This window comes from Bos taurus, chromosome 14 (assembly GCF_002263795.3).
Source record: "Bos taurus isolate L1 Dominette 01449 registration number 42190680 breed Hereford chromosome 14, ARS-UCD2.0, whole genome shotgun sequence".
Lineage (NCBI taxonomy): Eukaryota > Metazoa > Chordata > Mammalia > Artiodactyla > Bovidae > Bos > Bos taurus.
This window is the reverse complement of record NC_037341.1, coordinates 10,337,019-10,358,622: the sequence shown is the minus strand read 5'-3', so window position 1 is coordinate 10,358,622 and position 21,604 is coordinate 10,337,019. Positions and strand designations below refer to the sequence as shown.

Below are 21,604 nucleotides of genomic sequence, written 5' to 3'. Positions count from 1 at the left end.
CCTCCAGCTCCCTCCTTCCTATAACCTTTCTAGGGGAAACGCATGAGCAGAAATTGAGTATCTGATGAATAATATCTGCCGTATTCATATTCTCCTTCTCAATGTAGAAAATATATATTATATACATGCATTACATAACATATATTTAAACTACAAATTTACAAATTTTCATTCCACATCTATTTTTTTAACAAGCTGTAAAGTGGTGTGACACTGAGAAGCTGAACAGACCTGCTCTGAAGTGCAGTTCTGTCATAAACCAGCTGTGTAACCTGAGAATTTATTGATCTTCTCTTAGCATCTCTTTCTTTCCTATCAAGTGCAGAAACTCATGCAGAGCTGTCTTAAGGATCAGAAACCTGTGAAGAACTTAGCACAGTACTAGGCCCAAAGAAAAGCTTAATAAATGGTGGCCGTTATAAGATTACAGCGACTCCCAAAGGCTGCTTACGTCATGGCTACGGGATGCGGAAACACCTTCAGGAGGTTACCTAGTAAATTCCTAGTTTTTTAAGATGGGGGTGTTATGGAGTGGGTGTTTTGTTTTGCTTTAACCAGTATTTAGTGCAGTGATGCCACATGTCTGTGGGGGTGTTAACAGATCAAATTAAGTCAGTAAGTCATGTGACACAACACACCATTGCGGGAAGCAACACTAACCCCCCAACCCTAGGCTCCAGAGTATAGCATGCCCACCAACCACAGGGTGCCCGGGAATGCACAGGACACCCCAGATGGATGCATGACTCTGGGCCACCATGTCGAGCTCCTGTCTCCATTACTCACGCTTGAGAGAGTAAGTGTGGGGAAGCACCCAGTGTCTGAGCCAAGAGGAGGTATAACCAGGTGGCAGTCGTGGGATCCTGGGTAAGAACTGCAGCACACAGAGGGGAAAGGCAGAGACCTGGGGGCTAGACAGACCTCGGTCTGAACCTGGCTCTTTCCCTTCAGCAGTATAACCTGAGCCAGGGAACTGCCCACTGCCCAGCCTCAGGCTCCTCATTGGAATATCCAAGAATTAACTTCATCATGGATTTGTTGTAAGAATCGAATGATAAAATACACGTTAAGAGCCTGCCACCTCTCTGAGCCAATGGTTCCACGATCTGTAACATGGGGGAGCCGAGAATCCATGTTCTGAGGTTGATGCAAAGATTAAATCATGCAACACGTTTAACCTGACTGCCCAGTCCAATACTGGACATATACCTGGTAACCAGGCTTGAGGCACCAAGGGTTCATCAACAGGCTTTAGGAGATTCTTGGGAGACAGAAAGGGAAACAGGAATAGCATTTATTTATGTAATAATCTGGGCTTCCCAGGTGACACTAGTGGTAAAGAACCCACCTACCAATGCAGCGCAGGTTCGATTCTTGGATTAGGAAGATCCCCTGGAGAGGGATGGGCATGGCAACCCAGTCCAGTATTCCTGCCTGGAGAATCCCAAAGACAGAGGAGCCTGGAGGGCTATACAGTCCATGGGGTTGCAAAGAGTCAGACAGGACTGAGTGACTGAGCACACACGCATGCATGTAATCATTTATTAACCAATAGGAGAAAAGGGGGCAGCGAGAAACCATTTAAGAAACTGAGCCAACTTGGCATTTTTTCCTCAGGGTTCACTGAACTGACATACAGGAAGAGACAGGCAGCTACACGGTACAGTGCGAGGGTATCCCCGTGCCCGACACCTAAAGCTGCCTCTCAGCCACCTCCCGGTGATGCCAGGTTAGGGTGTCACACACTGCGGGGGCGCACACAGCTCCAGGAAAGGCCGGCAGCTGCCTCGTCAGGCTTTTAACACTGAAAGGGATCCTCAGCGAGACTGGCTTCCAGGAGAGTCGGACTTAGGTCCAGCAGACTTTGGTAAAGAAGACCCAGGTCCTGAGCCAGGGCAGGGACGGTGCAGGGTGGGGAGGGGGACGTCCTGGGACCCCGAGGGGAAACAAGAAGGATAGAGAAGGGACCACAAACACCAGCTTCCCCTGCTGCCTGCACTCCGGGGCCAAGCCCCTGAAATTCTCTGTGCTCAGTCTTCTCATCTGTAAAATGAAGTTACTACCTCTCAGGTTCCAGATGCTCTGAGGACCCTGGAAGACACCACCAGTGAAGCACCAGCATGGAACCCAGAAGGCCGCACCCAGAGTCAACCCTGACTTGAAGTAGTCTCCACTAAGCGAAAGTCCCACTGCAAAAACATACCCCAGAAAGCCACTGACTAGATTCCCTGGGGAAATGGGGTCCCGACACATCCAGAGGCTCGCTCAGACAAGAAGGGGCCTCTCTGAAACCTCTGGCGCTGGGAACAGCCCAGGGACAGTCGTGGTTGGGTTTCCAGGTCAACCTGGAAAACCTTATGGACCCGTCGTGTAACAATTCACGTGACAACGTTATGGGGCTCCCAGCCCAGAGACAACTCAAGGACGTCTAAAATACAACTAAGCTTCTGAAAATAAAAAACCATGTGCCAACTCTCAGAGGGAACAACTGAGTTATTTTCGGCACCTTCTTCCCCTCGGGTTATCCAAAGGCCCAGGTGCCCCATGAGGCCCACATGACTTTGAGAAGAGGTCCCTCTCTCCAAAACACCCTCCCCTCCTGCCCCTGCAAGCTACCTCTTGGTGAGTTGGAAACAATCCAACTAGCAAATTCACAACCATGCATACTATGAAGTACAACCATGTGTGGCAGTACTTAGGTGTGCAAAAGATACTCACTGATCCAAAGGCGTTTCTCAGCTGGAGAACAGCCTGTGACGCTAACAGGGGAAGTGCGACCGTCCAGGCAACAAGGCAGGAAGGAGGACCACCAGGGCTGGCGAGGAGTCCGACGGACTCCGTGTCTGTCTTCTACACGTCCGCCCTCTTCATAGTGAAAGCGATTTCCTGATTCCTGAAGGCATGAGGCACAGGCCTCCGCGAACATGCCTCCAGGATAAGTGGGGACTTGGGCAGGAAGGTTCCAGAAGGCAAAGAAGTCACCGAGGGCTGACCGGGAAGAGCTGCCATTTCCTGTGACCCCTAGGACACAGGCTCTCGGCTCACCATCCACTCAGCTCTGCAGACGGCCTGGAAACACCCTCGCTCGCTTCTTCTCCTCTTCAGACTCACAGGCCCCTTCTGGAGCATCAGCACACAGGGCAGACGACAGCACACCCAAAGTCTAACCTTTCCCTCTGCAGAAACTTTTAAGTAAAGGCCTGACTCAAGGCTTGTCTCTGCGAGGAGACAAGCTCGTTCACAGGCTGCCCGGGGCTCCGTGCGACAGGGGCCATGCTTCTGGTGGTGGGGGGGAGGGGGCGGGAGGAGGGTCTGGCTCCATGACAACCATATCAGGAACTGATGAGCACACCCAGCCTTGGACCCCATCGCTTTCCTCCTAGGACTCTATGAGCACTAGTGCAGACAGCGACAGACGCAGTCACACGTTCACCGCTCTGTCTCTGACCAGCTGTTGCTGTTGCTAAGTTGTGTCTGACTCTGTGTGACCCCATGGACTGCAGCACGCCAGGCTCCCCTGTCCTTTACTATCTCCTGAAGTTCACTCAAACTCTTGCCCATTGAGTCAGTGATGCCATCTAACCATCTCATCCTCTGTTGCCCCCTTCTCCCCCTGTCCTCAACCTTTCCCAATCTTTTCCAACAAGTCGGTTCTTCACATGAGGTGGCCAAAGCTTCAGCTTCAGCATCAGTCCTTCCAATGAGTATTCAGGGTTAATTTCCTTTAGAGCTGACTTCGTTTGATCTCCTTGGAGTCCAAGCAGTTGCCTCAGAGGGTTGACTAGTCCTCTTGGGCAACTGCTGAGCCGACTATTTAAAAACACAAAGACCTCAGTTGCGGGGGGTAACTTAAGGGGAGGAGGGAAAGGTCATTAATATAATGATGCACCTCATAAACTGTTACTGAAGACCTCTTGATGATATGGGGAAAGGCTCTCAATGTGTCAAATGAAGATAAGCAGGATGCAGGTGTATCTAAAGAAAAGCCTGAAGGGACAACAGAGGCGATTCCATAACTTCTGGGGTTATGGGTGACTTTTCAATTCTTTTGTGCTCTCCCTAATAGTTCTCTACAAGGGGAGTTTAATTTCTTTTATTTGCAAAAACTACTGGGAACAAAATATGTTAAGAACAGATTGTAGTACATGTTAAATGACACCAGAGAGATAGATGTAACCAACTATCCAGACTCTGGGAAACTCAATGGGATGAACAACTCATTTCTCCCACAGATAAATTACCGGGGGAAAAAAGAGGGACTACCCACAAAGACATTTTAAATATATGTCAGTCAGATTGAACATATGGATTGCATTTGGATCCTGATTTGAACAAATCATTAACAGAAACGAAAACAGACAGCTGGGGGAATCAGAACACCATTTAATGCTATATCGAGAAAATGTTCATTTTTTGATATGATCCTTATATTTACTGTGGTTCACTGAAGCTGTTGCTGTTTGTCCATATCTTTTCAAGACACATACTAAAATATTTATGGAAGAAATGAAAGAATGTCTGGGACTGCTTAAAAAAAAAAATCAAGGGGGCAGGAGATAGAGATAAAAACAAGGCTGGCCAAAGCAGGTCTGCTGAATCTGGGTGACAGGTACGTGGAGGCTCCTACTGGCCTGCCTACTTGTGCATTTGTGTAAAAGTCACAAACCCAAAACCTAAAACAGAAACATGCCCAAAGTCAAAAGCCATTTGAAGGATGGAGCTACTAAGGAAAAAAGAGACTACAAACGCCATTTGTACGTGCATAGAGGGAGGAATCTAATAATGCAAAGTATTATGAAACTGTCCAATAAAACTGTGCTTAAAGTCAAAGGGTATTATTTACGTTAAAAATCACTTGACAAACATCCCATAGGTCGATCTGTTTAAGATGGTGAGCTATTTGGGGGGCGCGGCGGGCGGGGAACACAACACGAGACTAGAAGGCAGAACTGACCTTGAGCTTCAGTGCACTACCTCTTCAGTCCTGCGGCCTCTGACGAGTCACTTCAACTTTCTGAGCCCCCGTTTCCTCAACTGCCAAAGAGGAAACGGTGGCTTGTTGCCTTACCAAGTACTGTGGATGAAACGAGATAATGAATGTGAAAGCGCGGTGTGAGCGGTCGTAACGGGGCACAGAACGCTGGTGAGTAAACGTACAGCCACCTGCCTCAAATCAGGACTCGCTCTTCACCGTTTGTAAAGGAAAATCAGAGAGGTCAACTCTTTTTGAAAATACCAATCCTCTCGGCAATCCCTCGGATACCACACCACAAACTGCCCTGGAAAATGGATGTAAATTACCTAAATTTAAATGCCTCCCATTCTACTTAAGGAAACAAACCCAGAGTCAGGAAAAGCTTTCTTTTCCAGTGGAGGATGCAGGTCTTGTTTGTGTTTGCTTCCAGCACTAACCTGTCTTCTGTTTCCTGGCACCGCGCAGCTAAATCACCACAAAGTAAGGCTGGCTGGAGGTGGGGATGGTGTGGGCTACGCAGCCCCGCAGACCTGGGTGTGATTCCAGGCTCCATTTGTTATTAGCTGGGTGGTGTGAGGCTTAGAAATTGCACCTACAGTTGTTTCTGTACTGAGTACAGAGCTGGGACTCAAAGAGTCAGCGTTATCACTGTTCATGAAGTTGCTAACCTACCGAAAGACTGCAGGTTGCAGACACCAAGAGGCCAGACCAAAAATTCAGCGTGGCATCCAGGTCGGCCATGTATCTGTGGCAAGACCTCCAGGAAATTTAGCAATTGAGGGTTTTTCCCAATTGCTCTATGCAGCTGGTAGGCATACAACTGAAGTCCAGACAGACGAACAAAAGTACTTAGAAAACTTACCAGATCAGCCCTCAACAATTAAAAATTAAATGTAATTTCATTATATCCTTCATTATTTCATCTAATTTTTGACTGCCTAGTAAGTGGAAAAAAAAAAGGTGGGGGGGAGGAGTAGAAGGGTATCCCTGGCCTCAAGGTACTTATAATCTACTACAAGGGAATACATGTGTGACCATGAGTAAGTATATAATTCAATTAGCCAACTGGAGGATGAAAATGTGACTTCTGGAGCCATGCAGTTGATATGTAACCTTGTCAGGAAGCTCTTCGTGTTTATACACATGTAATTTTATTTACTTATTTCTGGCTGTGCTGGGTCTTCCTGCTGCTCTAGGGCTATTCTTCGCTGTAGCGCACGGGCTTCTCACTGTAGTGGCCTCTCTTGTGATGGAGCACGGGCTCTAGGGCCCACAGGCTTGCTTCAGTGGTTGAGGTTTCCAGGTTCGAGAGCACAGGCTCAACAGTTGTGGCACATGGACTTGGTTGCATGTGGGATCTTCCCAGACCCGGGATCAAACCCGTGTCTCCTGCATTGACTGGGGGATTCTTTACCACTGAGCCACCAGGAAAGCCCAGGGAGTTATTATTCAACTCTAACCTAAATATCACATGCTTCAGCTGAAGCTTATTTCCTGATGGTTCTATTTTATTAGCATCCCATTCACAATATAAAGCATTTTGTCTTGAGCATAAGTCTGAGGGAGAAGAGCATGGACTGACCTGAATCCTTTCTCAGCCGAGCTCATCATCTGTAAATTGGGGCAGCAGCACCCAGCCCACAGAGCTGTTGGAGGGATTAAGTGACATGATGTGTGTAAGGCAGCCAGCACAGAGCCCAGCATAGAGCAGGTGCTTAATTGTAGTGTTGGCAGATTCGGGATTTGTTCAAACTCTTTCACTCAAAACACGCAAGCCTTGGGACAGTGACAGCACTCTTTGCATTGGCATCAATTTATTTACTGGGAGGCAGCGCCTTCACTTGCATTGCTATGAAAAATATTACTATTATTAAAGCAGCAGCAGCTGCTGGGCCAGCCGTGAACGCTTATTTTGATTTGCACCTCCTGGAAATAAGGAGTATCTAATTTTATGTTAAGCGCTATTAATGTGAATAAGCATCACAGGGAAAAGGAAATGGGTTGCTTTTTTTTTTTTTTATAAAAAAGTGATTAATGAAACATAAAGGAAGACTCCCGACATTTCAAAACAGCAAAGACACTCGAATTTTAGTTGGTATGTAAACTGGTCAGTGAAGCCACTGGATGGAAGGAAAGCTGTGGTCCTCGTCAGACCTTTAAGTGGTTTGTTATCCGACACTGGGAGGAAGTAGTCAGACCGGGACACTCCCCAGCGGCCCAGCGACTCCCAAAGGTCCTGGGTATGCACGGGAGGTGACTTCTGAGCACCATGTCATCGCTGCGGGTTGAAACGGTGGTGGGGTGTTCCTACTCTGCCCACACCCTGTGTGGAATGTTGGTCTTTCTTGACCACATCAGGAAAGCTACAACTAGGCAGCGCGGTGCCCTGACCACAGCCCTGCAGAGTGTCCCAACTGAATACAGAGTGGAGGGGTCATGGGGAGGCGAGACTTGCAGAAGGAAGAGCAGAGAAACTAACATCCCCAGGGCGCGGTGCAAGGCACGTGGCTGCCTCACTTCCCGCACCGGTTCCCCGGACCACCCTGCGAGGTCCCGACATCTCCAACCGGCTCTCGCTCCAGTGGAGGGTGATGGGACCAGAAGACGGGATCCCAGTCCCATCCCCCTGTGTGATCCGGTATGGAGAAGATGCTTCCCTAGTCCCTAACCCTGCTCTGAGGACGACCATCACCCCTGCACTCCGTCAGGTAGCCCCACCCTCCCAACAAAGCTGACTGCACTAGCGGTGGTCTCCTGACCCCCGCTGCGCCAATCTGATCCACCCCGACCCCAGGTGTCCCCACCAGGCACAGAGACTTAGCTGGTGAGGGCACTGGAGCCAGGGATGTCCCCTCTCTATCATTTGCTCAGGAGAATATTCTCATTTCCCACCATTCTGGACCCTCATGTTCTATAAAATACCCCTGTGAGTCCTTACAATCAACCCTCACTTTGCCTGGACATGCTGTATTCTGTTTTGTAGGGGGAAGGCGGAGCCTGTTACTTTCAACAAAAGAGCCTAACATGCCTGGGTTTTTCTAGGCCTCCACTTCTTCATCCATGGAAAGCAGGAGCTGAATAGATGGTCTCCAAGAACTTTACCAGGTCTGTCAAAGGTGTGACATAGTAATACAGGACACTGGGGGGACACGGCTGTCCTCCCCCAAGTCCCTGAGCACAATGCTATACAAAGGCAAGGTACCCAGGCTCTACTGATAACAGAACGAGCTTGGAAGAACCTGTATTTTTATCCATCCAAATCACATCTGGAGGGGAAAGAGATGGTCTGCCTGGACTTGGCCAACTCTGCTTTTTGGAATAGTTGCTACATGCAATGCAATCATCTTTAGGGCTTAACCTCCCCGGGAACGGTGGCTCTGACTTTGTTTTCCTAGCTTCTGGGTGGCTAAACTGGGTGCTGTCTTAACAGAGGCACACATATTCCAGTTCTTGGGGGAAGATTATACCATGGCCTTAGCATTAAAATTCAGTTCTTACATAAGTGAACTCTAAGCGCAACGAGACCCTGGGCTGCTCAGAACGAGCTCTGGGTGGGCAGAGCCCACCGTGAACTGTTATTCTGTTAAGACCAGGCAGGGTCAAGGACGTCCAGGTCTGACCTAAGCCCTGCCCCAGAGATCATGAAAATGCATCTTACTGAGGCTGAAAAGAGGTTATGAGGCACCCAGAAATGCAAATTCAAGGACAGATCCTTTCCTTTGAAGGCGCCTGCCTCCAAACCAAAATAGAATTCCTTGTGGTCTCAGTGCTTCAAGCTGTAATCAGGAAAGCAAACAACTGAGCTGCCACGCTCTGTCCTCCTGGGGCCAAGGCAGAAATGCTTCCCCCAGTGCCTCCCCACAAACAACCCAAACCCAATACCTGCATTTATTATGGAACAGAGAAAGCGACTCGTTACTCCAAAGACCCAGTGAAAATCAGAAGGGACAAGTGCCCCAGCTTTGATGAACTGATGGAGGGCACATGGAGGAGGAGGTTGGGAGAAGGAAATAAAGAAGCAGTGACCCAAGGAAGCCCGGACAGCAAGGCGGTGCCCGCAGAGCCCGTGAGGCTGGCCTGGGTCCGAGGAGGCAGCGCTGGTCACCGGTCCCCTTACTTCAGAGCAGTGCCGCCAAAGGCTGTGGACATAGTAAAACTGAACGGGCACTGTATTTCAGATCAAGCTGGCTCTGACCATGACCGCCCAGTGGCCGCCTGCACCTCACCATCAGGGTCCTCCGAGGCACACAGCCGGCCCTGTCACTGACCTCACCCATCCTCTGTCGAAAGGGGTCTTGTCCTCTCCTCCTACAGGTTCAAGGGTCCAACCCAATAATACTAAACAGCGAGGATGGTGAGACAGTGAGAACTATCATTCACAGAGTACTCACCACACCAGGCAGGGCTCCGAGCGCTTCACATACACCAACAGGTTAAAAGGCAGCACATGAAGATGCAAGAAGGTTCAGGGACTCGCCCGACACACACGAGAAGATAACAGGGCTGCAATTAACCCTGGCAAGGGAACTTTGTCCTCCTGTTGAGCCAATGTCACCTGCCGGTCCACAGTGGCGAGAACTCTGCCCGGCTCCCCACCAAGGAATGCCTCTCACCTCCTTGAGCCCCGCCCCACGGGAGGAAGGCTGACTAAGGTGGCAGGGCAGCCCCTGGCGCGCACATTTTACCAGGAGCGGAGTCACCGGATGGGTGTCGCACGTGCATTCTCCCCTTTAATACTTCTTTTATTCATCAAACGAGACCGAGGCTGAGCTGCCAAGTGATCCCCATCGAGCCCATCGCTTACTCATGTTTAGATAATACATGCGGGAAAGGCCGAGGCCAAGGTCTGCCTCCAGTCCTCAAATGACTAGGTTACATAAATGGAAACCACCTCTCTGAGGCTCCTTTTGACGCCCAGACACAAACGCAAAGGTCTGCGTAGCGTCTGAACATCCAACACCACAAAGGCAGCTAATGAGAGCTTCCGAGCCCCACATCAAGGAGGGCCGCCGTGGCCTCACTGCGCACGTGATGTGAGACCTGGACTTACCAGCAGACCGGCCAGCAAGATCGAGGCTCCTTAACTCAGGCTCACTTTCCACCTCCTGCCTTAAGCACGTTCTAGGGAAGGGCACTGGACGAGCCCTAGGCTTACTACCCCTACCCCACCACCCCGTGAATCAACAGCCTCCATAGACTTCTGGGAGAGCAGAATGCAGAGAGCCTGGACTGGGAGTCTGGAGACGGGAACCCAAATCCTCACCCCATTTCCTTCCCATCTTTAGGCCTCGGTCCTCACCTCTGAAAACAGCAGGACTGAACCAGATCTGTGTGGGTCCTTTTCCTTCATGAGCTTTCTCCCACAGGAATACAGAACTCGAAGGTTCTGCAAGCAAAACCAATCATGAGAATGAGAGAACCTTTTGCTTTCCAATTTTAGGAATCTATAACTGGCGATCCAAGTATCTGATCAGCAGGAGATAGCAGTGTGACACCACCGAGTTGACCTATTTTGGCCAAAATCAAAGACGACTGGCATGAGAAAGATGCTGAACCACGCTGTGAGAGGTGGTGTCCATTCATTCTTCTGGGCCACTGGCTACTGGACCCACATCGTGACTTTCACGGGCCCCTCAGAGACCAGGTTCCTGGGCTGGCGAGCACCAGCCTCCATTCTCTCCCAGGCCGTCAGCTCTGATGTCCAGAGTTGCCAGCAGCCGGCCCAAAGGCAGGGCTGGGATGGGCAGGAAGCCAGAAGGCAGCTGGCCATGGAGCCCTGCAGCAACTCCACCCAGAGCTGCAGGTTCTTCAACCAGGGCAGCTCACGGGCAAGGACAGGTTGGGCGACAGTCCTGTAAGTCTGCCAGGGTGGAGCTGGAAACCACAGGGCCTTGTCCACTTCCGCTCAGCCCAGGCAGGGTGGCTGGCGCCATCTCTGAGGACCAAAGGCAGAGACTTCGGGAGACGTCCAACAAGAGGTCTCAGAAGAGAGACACAGAGCTCCCCCTTTTCTTCTCTACCCAAAACTGTCTCCTCCCTGGCACTAGATATCAAGTGAAGATAAGAAAAATAATCCGTAGATTTCTACGAGACAGAACAACAACAACAACAAACCCACAGCAGACAGGAAACACAAAAGAGTGAACTGCAGGTGAAACACAAAGGCTTTCAGATACTGAGATCTTACATTCAGAGCATTCACTACTGTGTAACTTTGGATAAGGCATTTTACCTCTCTGAGCAGTGGTTTGTTGTTTAGCTGCTAAGTCGTGTCCGACTCTTTGCAACCCCATGTGCTGTAGCCTGCCAGGACCTTCTGTCCACAGAATTTTCCAGGCAAGAATACTGGAGTGGGTTCCCCTTTCCTTCTCCAGGGGATCTTCCCAACCCAGGGATCTAAGCCGTGCCTCTTGTGTCTCCTGCATTGGCAGGCGTATTCTTTACAGCTGAGCCATCTGGGAAGCCTGCACTGAGGTTTATTCATATGTAAAAGAACAATAAAAATGCTATCAGACAGGGGTTTTATTAGACGGTAAACATGTTTCTTCATATATGTATTAAAAAGGCAAACAGCATTAGCTTAGACTAGTTCACTAACAGGTTTGAGCACTGTTTTAGAAAGAGCGTCAGTTCTGTTACAGAAAGGAAGTAGCCTTCTCTCTTTGCTTCTGCAGGCAAATGTATTCTTCATTCACTGGCCTTATCTGGTTAAGTCCAGAGAAAACTCACCCCAGGTACCTCTGCACTGAGGGTGGAGCCACAGAGCCCAGAATTCTGCACGGGACAGTGGCTTCAGGAGACTTACTCACCTTTCGTTATTTCATCTTCAAGAGTTCAGGGACAAAGAAAGCACATTTTCTTGAACTTAAGCAATGCACAGGACCAGTCTTGGTTTTATCTAAACCTTTCCTGAGACTTATTTTTCTTTAAGATCACAACTGATCTTATCTGCCTCCTGAGAAACCTGTATGCAGGTCAAGAAGCAACAGTAAGAACCAGACATGGAACAACACACTGGTTCCATATTGGGAAAGGAGTACATCAAGGCTGTACATTATCACCCCGCTGGTTTAACTTCTATGCAGAGTACATCATGAGAAACGACGGGTTGGATGAAGCACAAGTTGAAATCAAGATTGCCAGGAGAAGTATCAATAACCTCAGATATGGCACCCCACTCCAGTACTCTTGCCTGGAAAATCCCATGGATGGAGGAGCGTGATAGGCTGCAGTCCATGGGGTCGCTAAGAGTCGGACATGACTGAGCAACTTCACTTTCACTTTTCACTTTCATGCACAGGAGAAGGAAATGGCAACCCACTCCAGTGTTCTTGCCTGGAGAATCCCAGGGCCAGGGGAGCCTGGTGGGCTGCCGTCTATGGGGTCGCACAGAGTTGGACACGACTGAAGCGACTTAGCAGCAGCATGCAAATGATACCATTCTAATGGTTGAAACTGAAGAGGAGCTAAACAGCCTCTTGATGAGGGTGAAAGAGGAGAGTGAAAAAGCTGACGTGAAACTCAACATTAATAAAAACTAAGCAAGATCATGGCATCCAGTCCCATTACTACATGGCAAATAGAAGGGGGGAAAGTGGAAGTGAGGGTTATTTTCTTGGACACCAAAATCACTGCAGACAGTGACTGCAGCTATGAAATTAAAAGATGCTTGCTCCTTGGAAGGAAAGCTATGACAAACCTAAACAGCATATTAAAAAGCAGAGACATCACTTTGCTGATGAAGGTCTGTCTAGTCAAAGCTATGATTATTTTCCAGTAGTCATGTATGGATGTGAAAGTTGGACCAAAAAGAAGGCTGAGTGCTAAAGAGTTGATGTTTTGTGCTGGAGAAGACTCTACAAAGTCCCTTGGACAGCAAGGAGATCAAACCAGTCAGTCCTAAAGGAAATCAATCCTGAACATTCACTGGAGGGGCTGATGTTGAAGCTAAAGCTCCAATACTCTGGCCACCTGATGTGAAGAGCTGACTCACTGGAAAAGACCTTGATGCTGGATATGATTGAGGGCAGGAGAAGAAGAGGACAGCAGAGGATGAGATGGTTAGATTGCATCACTGACTCAACAGACATGAATGTGAGCAAACTCCAGGAGACAGTGAAGAACAGGGGAGCCTGCTGTGCTGCAGTCCACAGGGCTGCAAAGAGTCAGGCATGTCTTAGCGACTGAACAACAGCAACCACATGAAGAACTCCTTGGAACCTGAATGTGAAGATAAACCAAACCACCTAGGAACTTACGCACCTGATTCATGGTACCAAAATGAGAACAGACAATAAGAGTGAAGCCTCCTACACTTCTACAAAACACTAACCACTGAAGTATGTCTGTAGACATTTAGAATATCTATTTTAAGTCTTAACTATTTAAGGGCTTCCTAACTCCACTTAGGGGCTACCCAGGGGGCACCAGTGGTGAAGAACCCGCCTGCCAATGCAGGAGAGGCAGGTTCGATCCCTGGACTGGGAAAATTCCCTGGAGGAGGGCGTGGCAGTCCACTCCAGTATTCTTGCCTGGAGAACCCCACGGACAGAGGAGCCTGACGGGAGCCTGACAGAGGAGTCCATAGTGTTGAAAAGAGTCAGACATGACTGAAGCAACTGAGCTGCAGTAGAGTTCATCGTTAACACCACTTACTTACTAGCCATCTGATCTTGGAGACAAATCACTTCATCTCGCTAGGCCTCAGTTTTCTTCCCTGTAAAATGGGGCTAACAATTGTTCCTCCTCCATAAAGCCTGTGTAAGGGTGGAGTGTCCTCAGGCATGCCGTGTGCCTTCGAAGTCCTGGTACCAAGCAGCTAGCTGCTTAATGAATGGGCAGAGCTTGCCTCCTCCATCATCACCAAAGATAAAAGTGCTGGGCCAACACTACTGAATCAATAACCGAGCTGACCTTCACATATCATACTGGACTCTCCCTTTCAGCCAACACTATGTATGCACCAACCTAAGCCTCTAAATGAAGAGCCTCTTCTTTTGTCTCCCTCGATGGTGCTTGCTCCCTTCCTGGGAAAGCTCAGCCTTCTCCTACTCATTTACTCATAATTTCCAAACGGTCACGAGTAAAATGGCACACGTCAGTGTGCTTTGGTTGCTGAATAAGCAAAACACTGGCTTTTTGCTTGGAAAACACTCACACACCAGCATGAAACCTTGGCAGTCCATCCACTCTTGCCTCTCAAAAGCAGCCACTCATTCTGTGCCAGCCCCACCATGACTTCCAGAATCATGGGGGACCCTTTGCCCCCAAAGTTGAAGCCTGGAAGTAAATTCTTTTCTTTTTTTTAACCACATATGTCTGACCCAGTTCCTAAAGTGCTCATCAGTGATAGGTTAAAATAAAAGCAGCAACATCTGCAAAGCACAGAACTCTTTGCCAAGAGGACAAACCAAAAGGGAGAGTGTGGGTTAATTTGGGGTTCCAAATTAGGAGATCTAACACAATTTTTTACGTGACATTTAGGCATGCTACTTTGGAATTCAAAGAGCAAAACAGTCCATAAATAAATAGGGAGACAATTGCTAGAACTAGAAAAATATTTTTTAAAAAATTCCAAGCTGCCCAAATTAATTCCTATTCCTGAGTTTCCACATCACCAAAAAAGTACCCAAAATTTCTCTTCCTAAGAATAACCACAAGATAACCCAAACAGCAGTCTTCAAGTTTCCACCTATTTCACTTGTGAAGCCTATGCCAACAAGAATTTGTGGTTTGCCCCAAAACTTTTCCTTATATTTTGAGGGTAATAACCTTAAGCCCCATACTTTTTTGAGAACTGAATGCTGATCCACGTAAGATATTTATAAATGTACCTCCTTCATACATATAAGCTTTAGAGGGGTGGAATTAAAAGTTCAACCGTGGTAGTTATCTATGAATTAGGAAACTAAAGGGCATATTGCACATTTAGGCTAAAGGCAATCACTCTGAATCCAACCTCATGGAATTCAGTTCGAGAGTTAAAAGATGGACTTCCCTGGTGGTCCAGTGGTTAAGAATCCGCCTGCCAACACAGGGAACACAGGTTCAATCCCTGGTCCAGGAGGAGCCCACATGCCATGGAGCAACTAAGCCCGAGTGTCACAACTGCCGAAGCCTGAGCACTCTAGAGCCCGTGCTCCACAACAAGAGAAGCCACACAATACAGTAGCCTTCATTCGCCGTAAGTAAGAAAGCCTGTTCACAGCCAAAAATAAATAATAATAAAATAAATTAAAAAAAATTTTTTTAAAGAGTTAAACAATGGAGACTGGGGACAACGACTTCTTGGCTAAGATTGTACTAAAGTCAGAAAAAAGTTACAAAATTATTGTGCCACTCTTGATGAAACAATCACTACTGAATTTTTGAGAACCTGAGTATTACCAACGTACTTTAACATGACACTTTTGAACTTCTAGCCTGGTTCCAATTCCTTCTCAAGTTCATAGATGACCAGGTTGGTAATAGGATTGGGTCTGTTTTTTTACCCAACCTTGCAAAACAGCATGACCCACCAAAAAATACATCAGCTGCATTTGCTTTTAAATTTAGTAATCTCAAACAAAGATCCAGAGCAGCTGCATATAATTTACAAACACTGTGTGGCCACCAGTGTGGCCACATAGTATGGACACATACCCCCACAAACAGCAACACCAACTATATACTTACCCTTATCACACCCCACACAAACAGAATACAGTAACATTATCTGCATGTGCAGAAAGGAAAAGTGAACATAATTGACAGCTCCATCAGCAGGCCCTGAAGGACTTATCTAGAAGGAAAATAGCCCCTCAGTCTAAGCAATGTCACATCCTTTAGAAGCATATACAGTAGGTACAGAAAAAGGATGCAAAGTGCTGCCATATCAGCATGTTTCAATTCATCACAATTAAGTGAAGGACAGACTGGTCATAGGGTTGAATGCCTGGCAAGTCCACTTAATCCCAGACACCAAGCATCAGGCTGGTTCAACAGACAAGACCACAGAAACAAAACCACAACAAAGAAAAGAGTCATTTACCTCTGGCTTTCAAACAAACCTAGTTAGATAGTGCTTCTCCAACTGAATTTCAAAATTCAGTTCAATAACCCAACATTAACTTCAGAGAGAATCCAGAAGCAAGCTCAACTGGCATAAAATATTCAGACTCATTTGCAGCATCAGGTCGGCAAAACAGGACCCAGCACTAGCAGATAGCTCTCCCCTCCTAAAATGTAGGACCCCAGTGCTTCTGAATACACGGATAGTTCTGCGTGTAACCTGGCCCAGAAACAAGCATCACAGCCTGCATCAAGAGTAGTCTGCTCACAGAAGCCCAAGCTTCTTAGTATTACAGAGGAGGAGCCGAGGGGGGAGCTTAGATTAGAAAGAGCTCCCCAAACCTCAAACAAACCAACCACAGAAGAATCCACCCAGGGAAAACGATCTGCCTTCCTAACTTCCTCCAGTGCTATCTTTTTTTGGGTTGAGAAGGGAGTGGCACTTTATGGCACTTACATATGGGGCAGAGTTCCAGGGCAAATATCCCGTTTTTGAGGAGGTTCAGAGGCTTCCCAGCTCCCAGGCTTGCAGATTCCTCCTTATGTACCCACTCGGCCCTATCACTAATGCACCTAAAATTTTAAAGGAAATTGCTAAGCTTTTGACGCTGTCGGAGGCACCCACAAGCTTTCCCTGGAGACCTAGATAAGAGGAGCGATTCTTTCTGCATCTCAGGCCTCCCTTCTTCCTGTCTGGCCAGGTCCTTGGGGCAGCATCGGCCTCGGGGCTCCATTCACAGCTTATGAGTGCCCTGCGGGCAGGTCCTGCTGGCGCAGCAGCCTGACTCTACCAAACCAGCCGCCCAGGGGAGCCGGGTGGGGACCAGTCTGCAGAGATAGCTCTTTCCACCCAGGGCTTGAGGACGAGAGAGGAGGAGAAATCCCGGGGTGGAGGCAGTCCCGGCCAGAGTTCCCTCTCATTCCTCTGGGGTTTTTCCACCAGTCCTAGCCGATGCAGCTCAGCCTGCCTGGCCAAGCCGGGCCATGGAGAGGTGCATTAACTGACCATCTCCCAGTCCCTTGCTGGTGACCTTGGCCACGTTGCTTTGCCTCCCTCTGCCCTCAGAGGCCTGACACCATCTACTTGGCGGGTTACGAGAGGGTCAGGGTGATGTGGAAAGCGCCCAGAAGGGCTCAAGCCAGGGAGAGGACTTCCCTCTTCTTAGGGCTGTCCACAGCCTGTTCAATCCTCTCCCCACCTCCAGCCTCGGGGCGGGGAGCTGGGGGTGGGGGGGAGAAACGGAGCTGGGGGCTGCACATCCGATGTCCCCCGTCCATCACCTGGCCGCGGGGTGGGCTGGAGGGGGTCCCGCAGGGGGGTGTGGCTCCCCCAGGCCCCATACATCCCCTTCCTCCCCGGTTCGGAAATCGACGCAATCCAACGGCGAGGCAGCGGCCGCGAGCGGAGGCAGCGAGGCGTCCCGGCGAGCGGGCCGGGGTCCCCGAAGGGCTGCGCGCGGAGGTCACCGGCCCCGACCTACCTCCTCCAGCAGCGTGACGGTGTTCCTGCAGTTGTGCAGCCGCGTAGTGAAGCTGGACGTGGTGGGCGAGTTGTAGTCCTCGGTGGTCTCGGCGATGAACTCGGAGACGGAGATCTGGTCCGGCATCCTGCCGGGGAAGGGGGCGAGACACAAGCGAGGGCGGGGGGTGAGTCACGGCGCAGGCTCCCGGGGCCGCGGGCCGGCCGGCGGCTCATGAACGCCCCCCGCGCGCAGCCCGCCACCCGCCGCCCGGCTTGGCGCGGCTGCGATCCCGGCGGCAGCGGGAGAAAGCTCTGGCGGGCGAGAAAGGAGGCGGCGGCGGCCCCGATCAGCGATCGGCACGGGGCCCTTCAAACTCCGAGCGGCGCGCGAGGCTGGGGGCTCTCGGCGACCCGCCTCCCTCTGCTCATGCCCGGCCACGGGGGAGGGGACCCGGCGCGGCGCTTCGCGGGGGACGGGGGGGGCGCCCGGGGCCGGGCAAGTCGCGGCGGGCCGGCGCTGCCTGCTCACACGCTCTGACAGGCGGCAGCACGGACACCGACTGACTGAGCACACGCTCCCGCGGGCGGGCGGGCGGCGGGCGGGCGGCGCTGCCGCGACGGTCACGGGGACAAACAAGGAAGTGCTCTGCGCACGCGCCGTCGACCCCCTCCCCGCGGGGCCCGGCCCCGCCCACGCCGCCCCGCCCCGCCCACGCCACCGGCCCCACCCACGCCGGCCCCCAGCCCCGCCCCGGACCTCCCCCACCCACTCGCCGCCCCCGCCATCCCCGGCCAGATCCCCCCAAGCCCCGCGCGCGGCGCTCTGACTGGGTATCCCCGACAGGCAGCCCGGGCCGCGCGGTTCTCGGGGCGGCGGGTGCCCGCGTCCCCCGGGCCGCCCCCGGAGCGGTTACTTGGGCGAGCTCGTTACGCGAGCGTTTCGCAAGGGGGGCTAAAAAAATAAAAAGTTGTGCGCGTTCTTTTTTAGCCCCGTGTGGGAGCAGGAAGCGAAGCCGGAGAGCCGCCTCCGGCTGCGCGGGCCGCGGGCCCGGCGAGAGGGGAGCGCGGCGGCGGCCTCCGGGGCCCGGCTTGTAGCTTGCCCGCCCGCTGGCTCCGGCTCCTCACTCCCTTAGCAGGGCTCTCACGAGCCCCCGAAAGGTTTTGTGCCGTTTGCTGAAGCCGCTCAAGTGCTAAGTGAAGATATTGAAAGGGTTTTCTCCCCGCCCCCCCCCACAATTTTCTAATCTTTCATTTACACTGGTTTTTGTTGTTGTTTTTAACCCGAAGGACAGAGGAGGGGAAGGGGTGTAAAAGGCATTTCCCGAGGTGCAAATGGTGTACAATGCTAAGTAGATGCCAAATTTCAGCGGAAAAATTACCAACAGATTGCTCATTCCTCGGCCCTGGCAGATGGCTATTTTGCTCAATCTACTTAGCCCAAAGAATCCATTTAATTTCTCACCATTGATTGCGGATCAAATTGGTTTAAAAAAAAAAAACAAACAAACTAGGCCCTTAGGAAGCGCCTGACGATTGGCTCCTATAATTGGAGCCAACTGGAGCCGGCTCATAAAGTCCCAAATTCACCAACCTGGGCAGAAGGCTAGCCCCCGGGCCTCCTCTGGGATTGAGTTCTGCGATCTTGTACGGTTATCTGTCCTCTGGTCCTTCCCTAAACCACAACAGAATGCCCACTGGCAGGGAGGGATATTGGACCCGGGAGTGATTGTCAAAGGAGAACTGCATCTTCTCGCTCACCGCTGACAACTATTTACTAACGCCCTGCTCCTGCCGCTGGAGATTCGTAAACAGACAATGCCTCTACTCTTCCATCAACAGTAGTAAGGGAAACAGACAAGCAATATACATGTAATATAAAGTGAAGTACATACAGAGTAAAGCAAGTGATGCAGGAGCTATGGTTTGAGGAATGAGCAGAGAAAACCTCCTTGACAAAGTGACATCTAGAGCAGAAGAGAGAATGAAGGGACTTCCCTGGAGGACCAAGACATCCCCGCTCCAGTGCAGGGGACCTGGGTTTCATACCAGGTCAGGGAACTAGATCCGTATGGCGCAAACAAAAGAGTTCCTGGGACACAGCTAAAAAGATGTTGCAGTGGCAACAAAGATCAAAGGTCCTGTGTGCTGTAACTAAGATCTGATGCAGCCAAATAATAAAAAGAAGAAAAGAGAATGAGGGGCTGCCTCTGCAGGTATCCTGGTGGCTATGGGATCTTGGCCTTCAGTTGCCTCCCATGAAGATGAAAGAAGAGGGCGCCAGCCCCATGGTAAATGATAACAGATGAGAAGGTGCTCTGTTCACCGGAGAGCCATTGTACAAGTTCAAGGTGTTTTGTCTGCCTGTGCTGGCTGTCCTGAACCTGCACTGTGTCTCTGGGGAAGCACTCATTAATGTCAGAAAGGCAAGCATTGCAGCTAACGAAGAGGAAGGCCTTGGTAAGGCAGCATACAGGAATAAAGACTCTGCTCTGGCAAAGTGTTGAGACATCAGCTTTGAGAGGCATCCTAAAAAACAAAGAAACAAACAGGTACATACTTTCTCCTCCTTCTACATTAAAAGTCTGCATTGGGACACACCAAAGTTGAGGTTTTGGGGAAACTGCCAGATGGCATTTAAGACCCGCACCCAGAGGGCACTTGTTCACATGCTGTTACTGACAGAATATGAGATACCAGAAAAAACCCTACCTCTTTTCCCTTATACTAACTGGGTCATTCTGCATGGAGCAAATATGGCCACACTAGCTTGTGTTCATTAGTGTGAGGCTCCAAGAGCCTCAAGAAACCCCATGTTTATCCCCATGCAGCAGCTGAGACTCTAACACCCAGCACTTAGCCTTCCAACCACTCCAAGAAGGCCATCCTCTAGGCTGGAAATCAATTGAGACTCTGATTTTGCATTATTTCCACTTTTCTCTCTCTTCCAAGTTGTCATCGAATACCTGTCATCCCTGCTGGGCTGGTAGCTCCTTCTATCCCATATGTATGGCTTAGAGCAAACACTTGATAAATATGAGCTGTTATTAAAAAGCCTGGAGTCAGTGAATAATTGCCTCAATTCCAGGAGGCCTGGATTCCAGAGCTTTCTCTCCTAATAACTGATGCTGTCAGCTTGGGCCTTAGTGCCCTCACTTGGATAAAATAAAGGGATGCATATGTCAAAATGACCACAGAGATACTTCCCAGCTGGAGCTGAGTCTGTGACTGCCCTCAGCTCTACAGATGCAAGGAATAAAGATTATTACAACAAGCTAAGCTAACTGCTATGGTAAACAACGGGGATTGCTTTCTTGATGGAATTCACCAGAGTCCAAACTGCTGCCACCAATTGTTGTTTCAGTTTCATTTGAAGATTATGTTATATATCTGCTCCTCCTCCCCGTCTCCCCTAGCCAAGAAAGGAATATGTGAACAATGAGATATTGTGCCCAGGTAAGTATATACCTCCTTAGACTGGTATGCAATTAGAATTTCAAAGGTTCACACCTCCATCCACCATTCCTAGGGTTCATGAGCCATAATCCTTTTAAAATTTGAAACCATGCCCCAGTGCAAACCATCTGCACCTCTCATTTTCCCAAAACACCCTGAAAACCATTCCTGGCTATCTTCTACGTATAGAGTCTGATGCAAGCAAAACTTAAACACTAGATTTCTTTGTGCAGAGCTGCTCAGAAATATTTGTTATTTAATTACTAAGTCGTGTCCAACTGTTTTGCAACCCCATGGACTGTAGCCCACTAGGCTCCTCTGTCCATGGGATTTGCCAGGCAAGAATACTGGAGTGGGTTGCCAATTCTTTCTCCAGGGGATCTTCCCAACCCAGGGATTGAACTCATGTCTCCTGCATTGGCAGGCAGATTCTTTACCACTGAGCCACCAGGGAAGCCCGCTCAGAAATACACATCATCCTTTCTGGAGCCAGGAAAAACACACACACTTACTCGTGCACACCAGTTTTGTCTAAAGCATGCATCATCTCTTTGGTCATCAACATCACCCCCATCCGATGCTGTTCTGCACCCTTGCACTCCTCAAGCCTGTTTGTTACTCTGAGTACTGCTGACAAGATAAGAATGGTCCTTACAGAATGCTTT

At 49.8% G+C, this 21,604-nt stretch overlaps 1 protein-coding gene across 5 annotated transcripts in view; it reads right to left on the bottom strand.

Moving 5' to 3' along the window:
- The window catches only part of ASAP1 (ArfGAP with SH3 domain, ankyrin repeat and PH domain 1), a 339,905-nt gene that overhangs the window by 245,690 nt on the left and 72,611 nt on the right, over positions 1–21,604 (bottom strand). For 3 of the 5 annotated variants that reach the window (XM_015474408.3, XM_025001432.2, NM_175821.3), the window contains 1 exon segment: positions 17,506–17,632. The exons of 1 other annotated variant lie outside the window; for it this stretch is intronic. In XM_015474408.3, the coding sequence (XP_015329894.1) occupies positions 17,506–17,632 (127 nt within the window). 5 annotated transcript variants of the gene reach the window in all.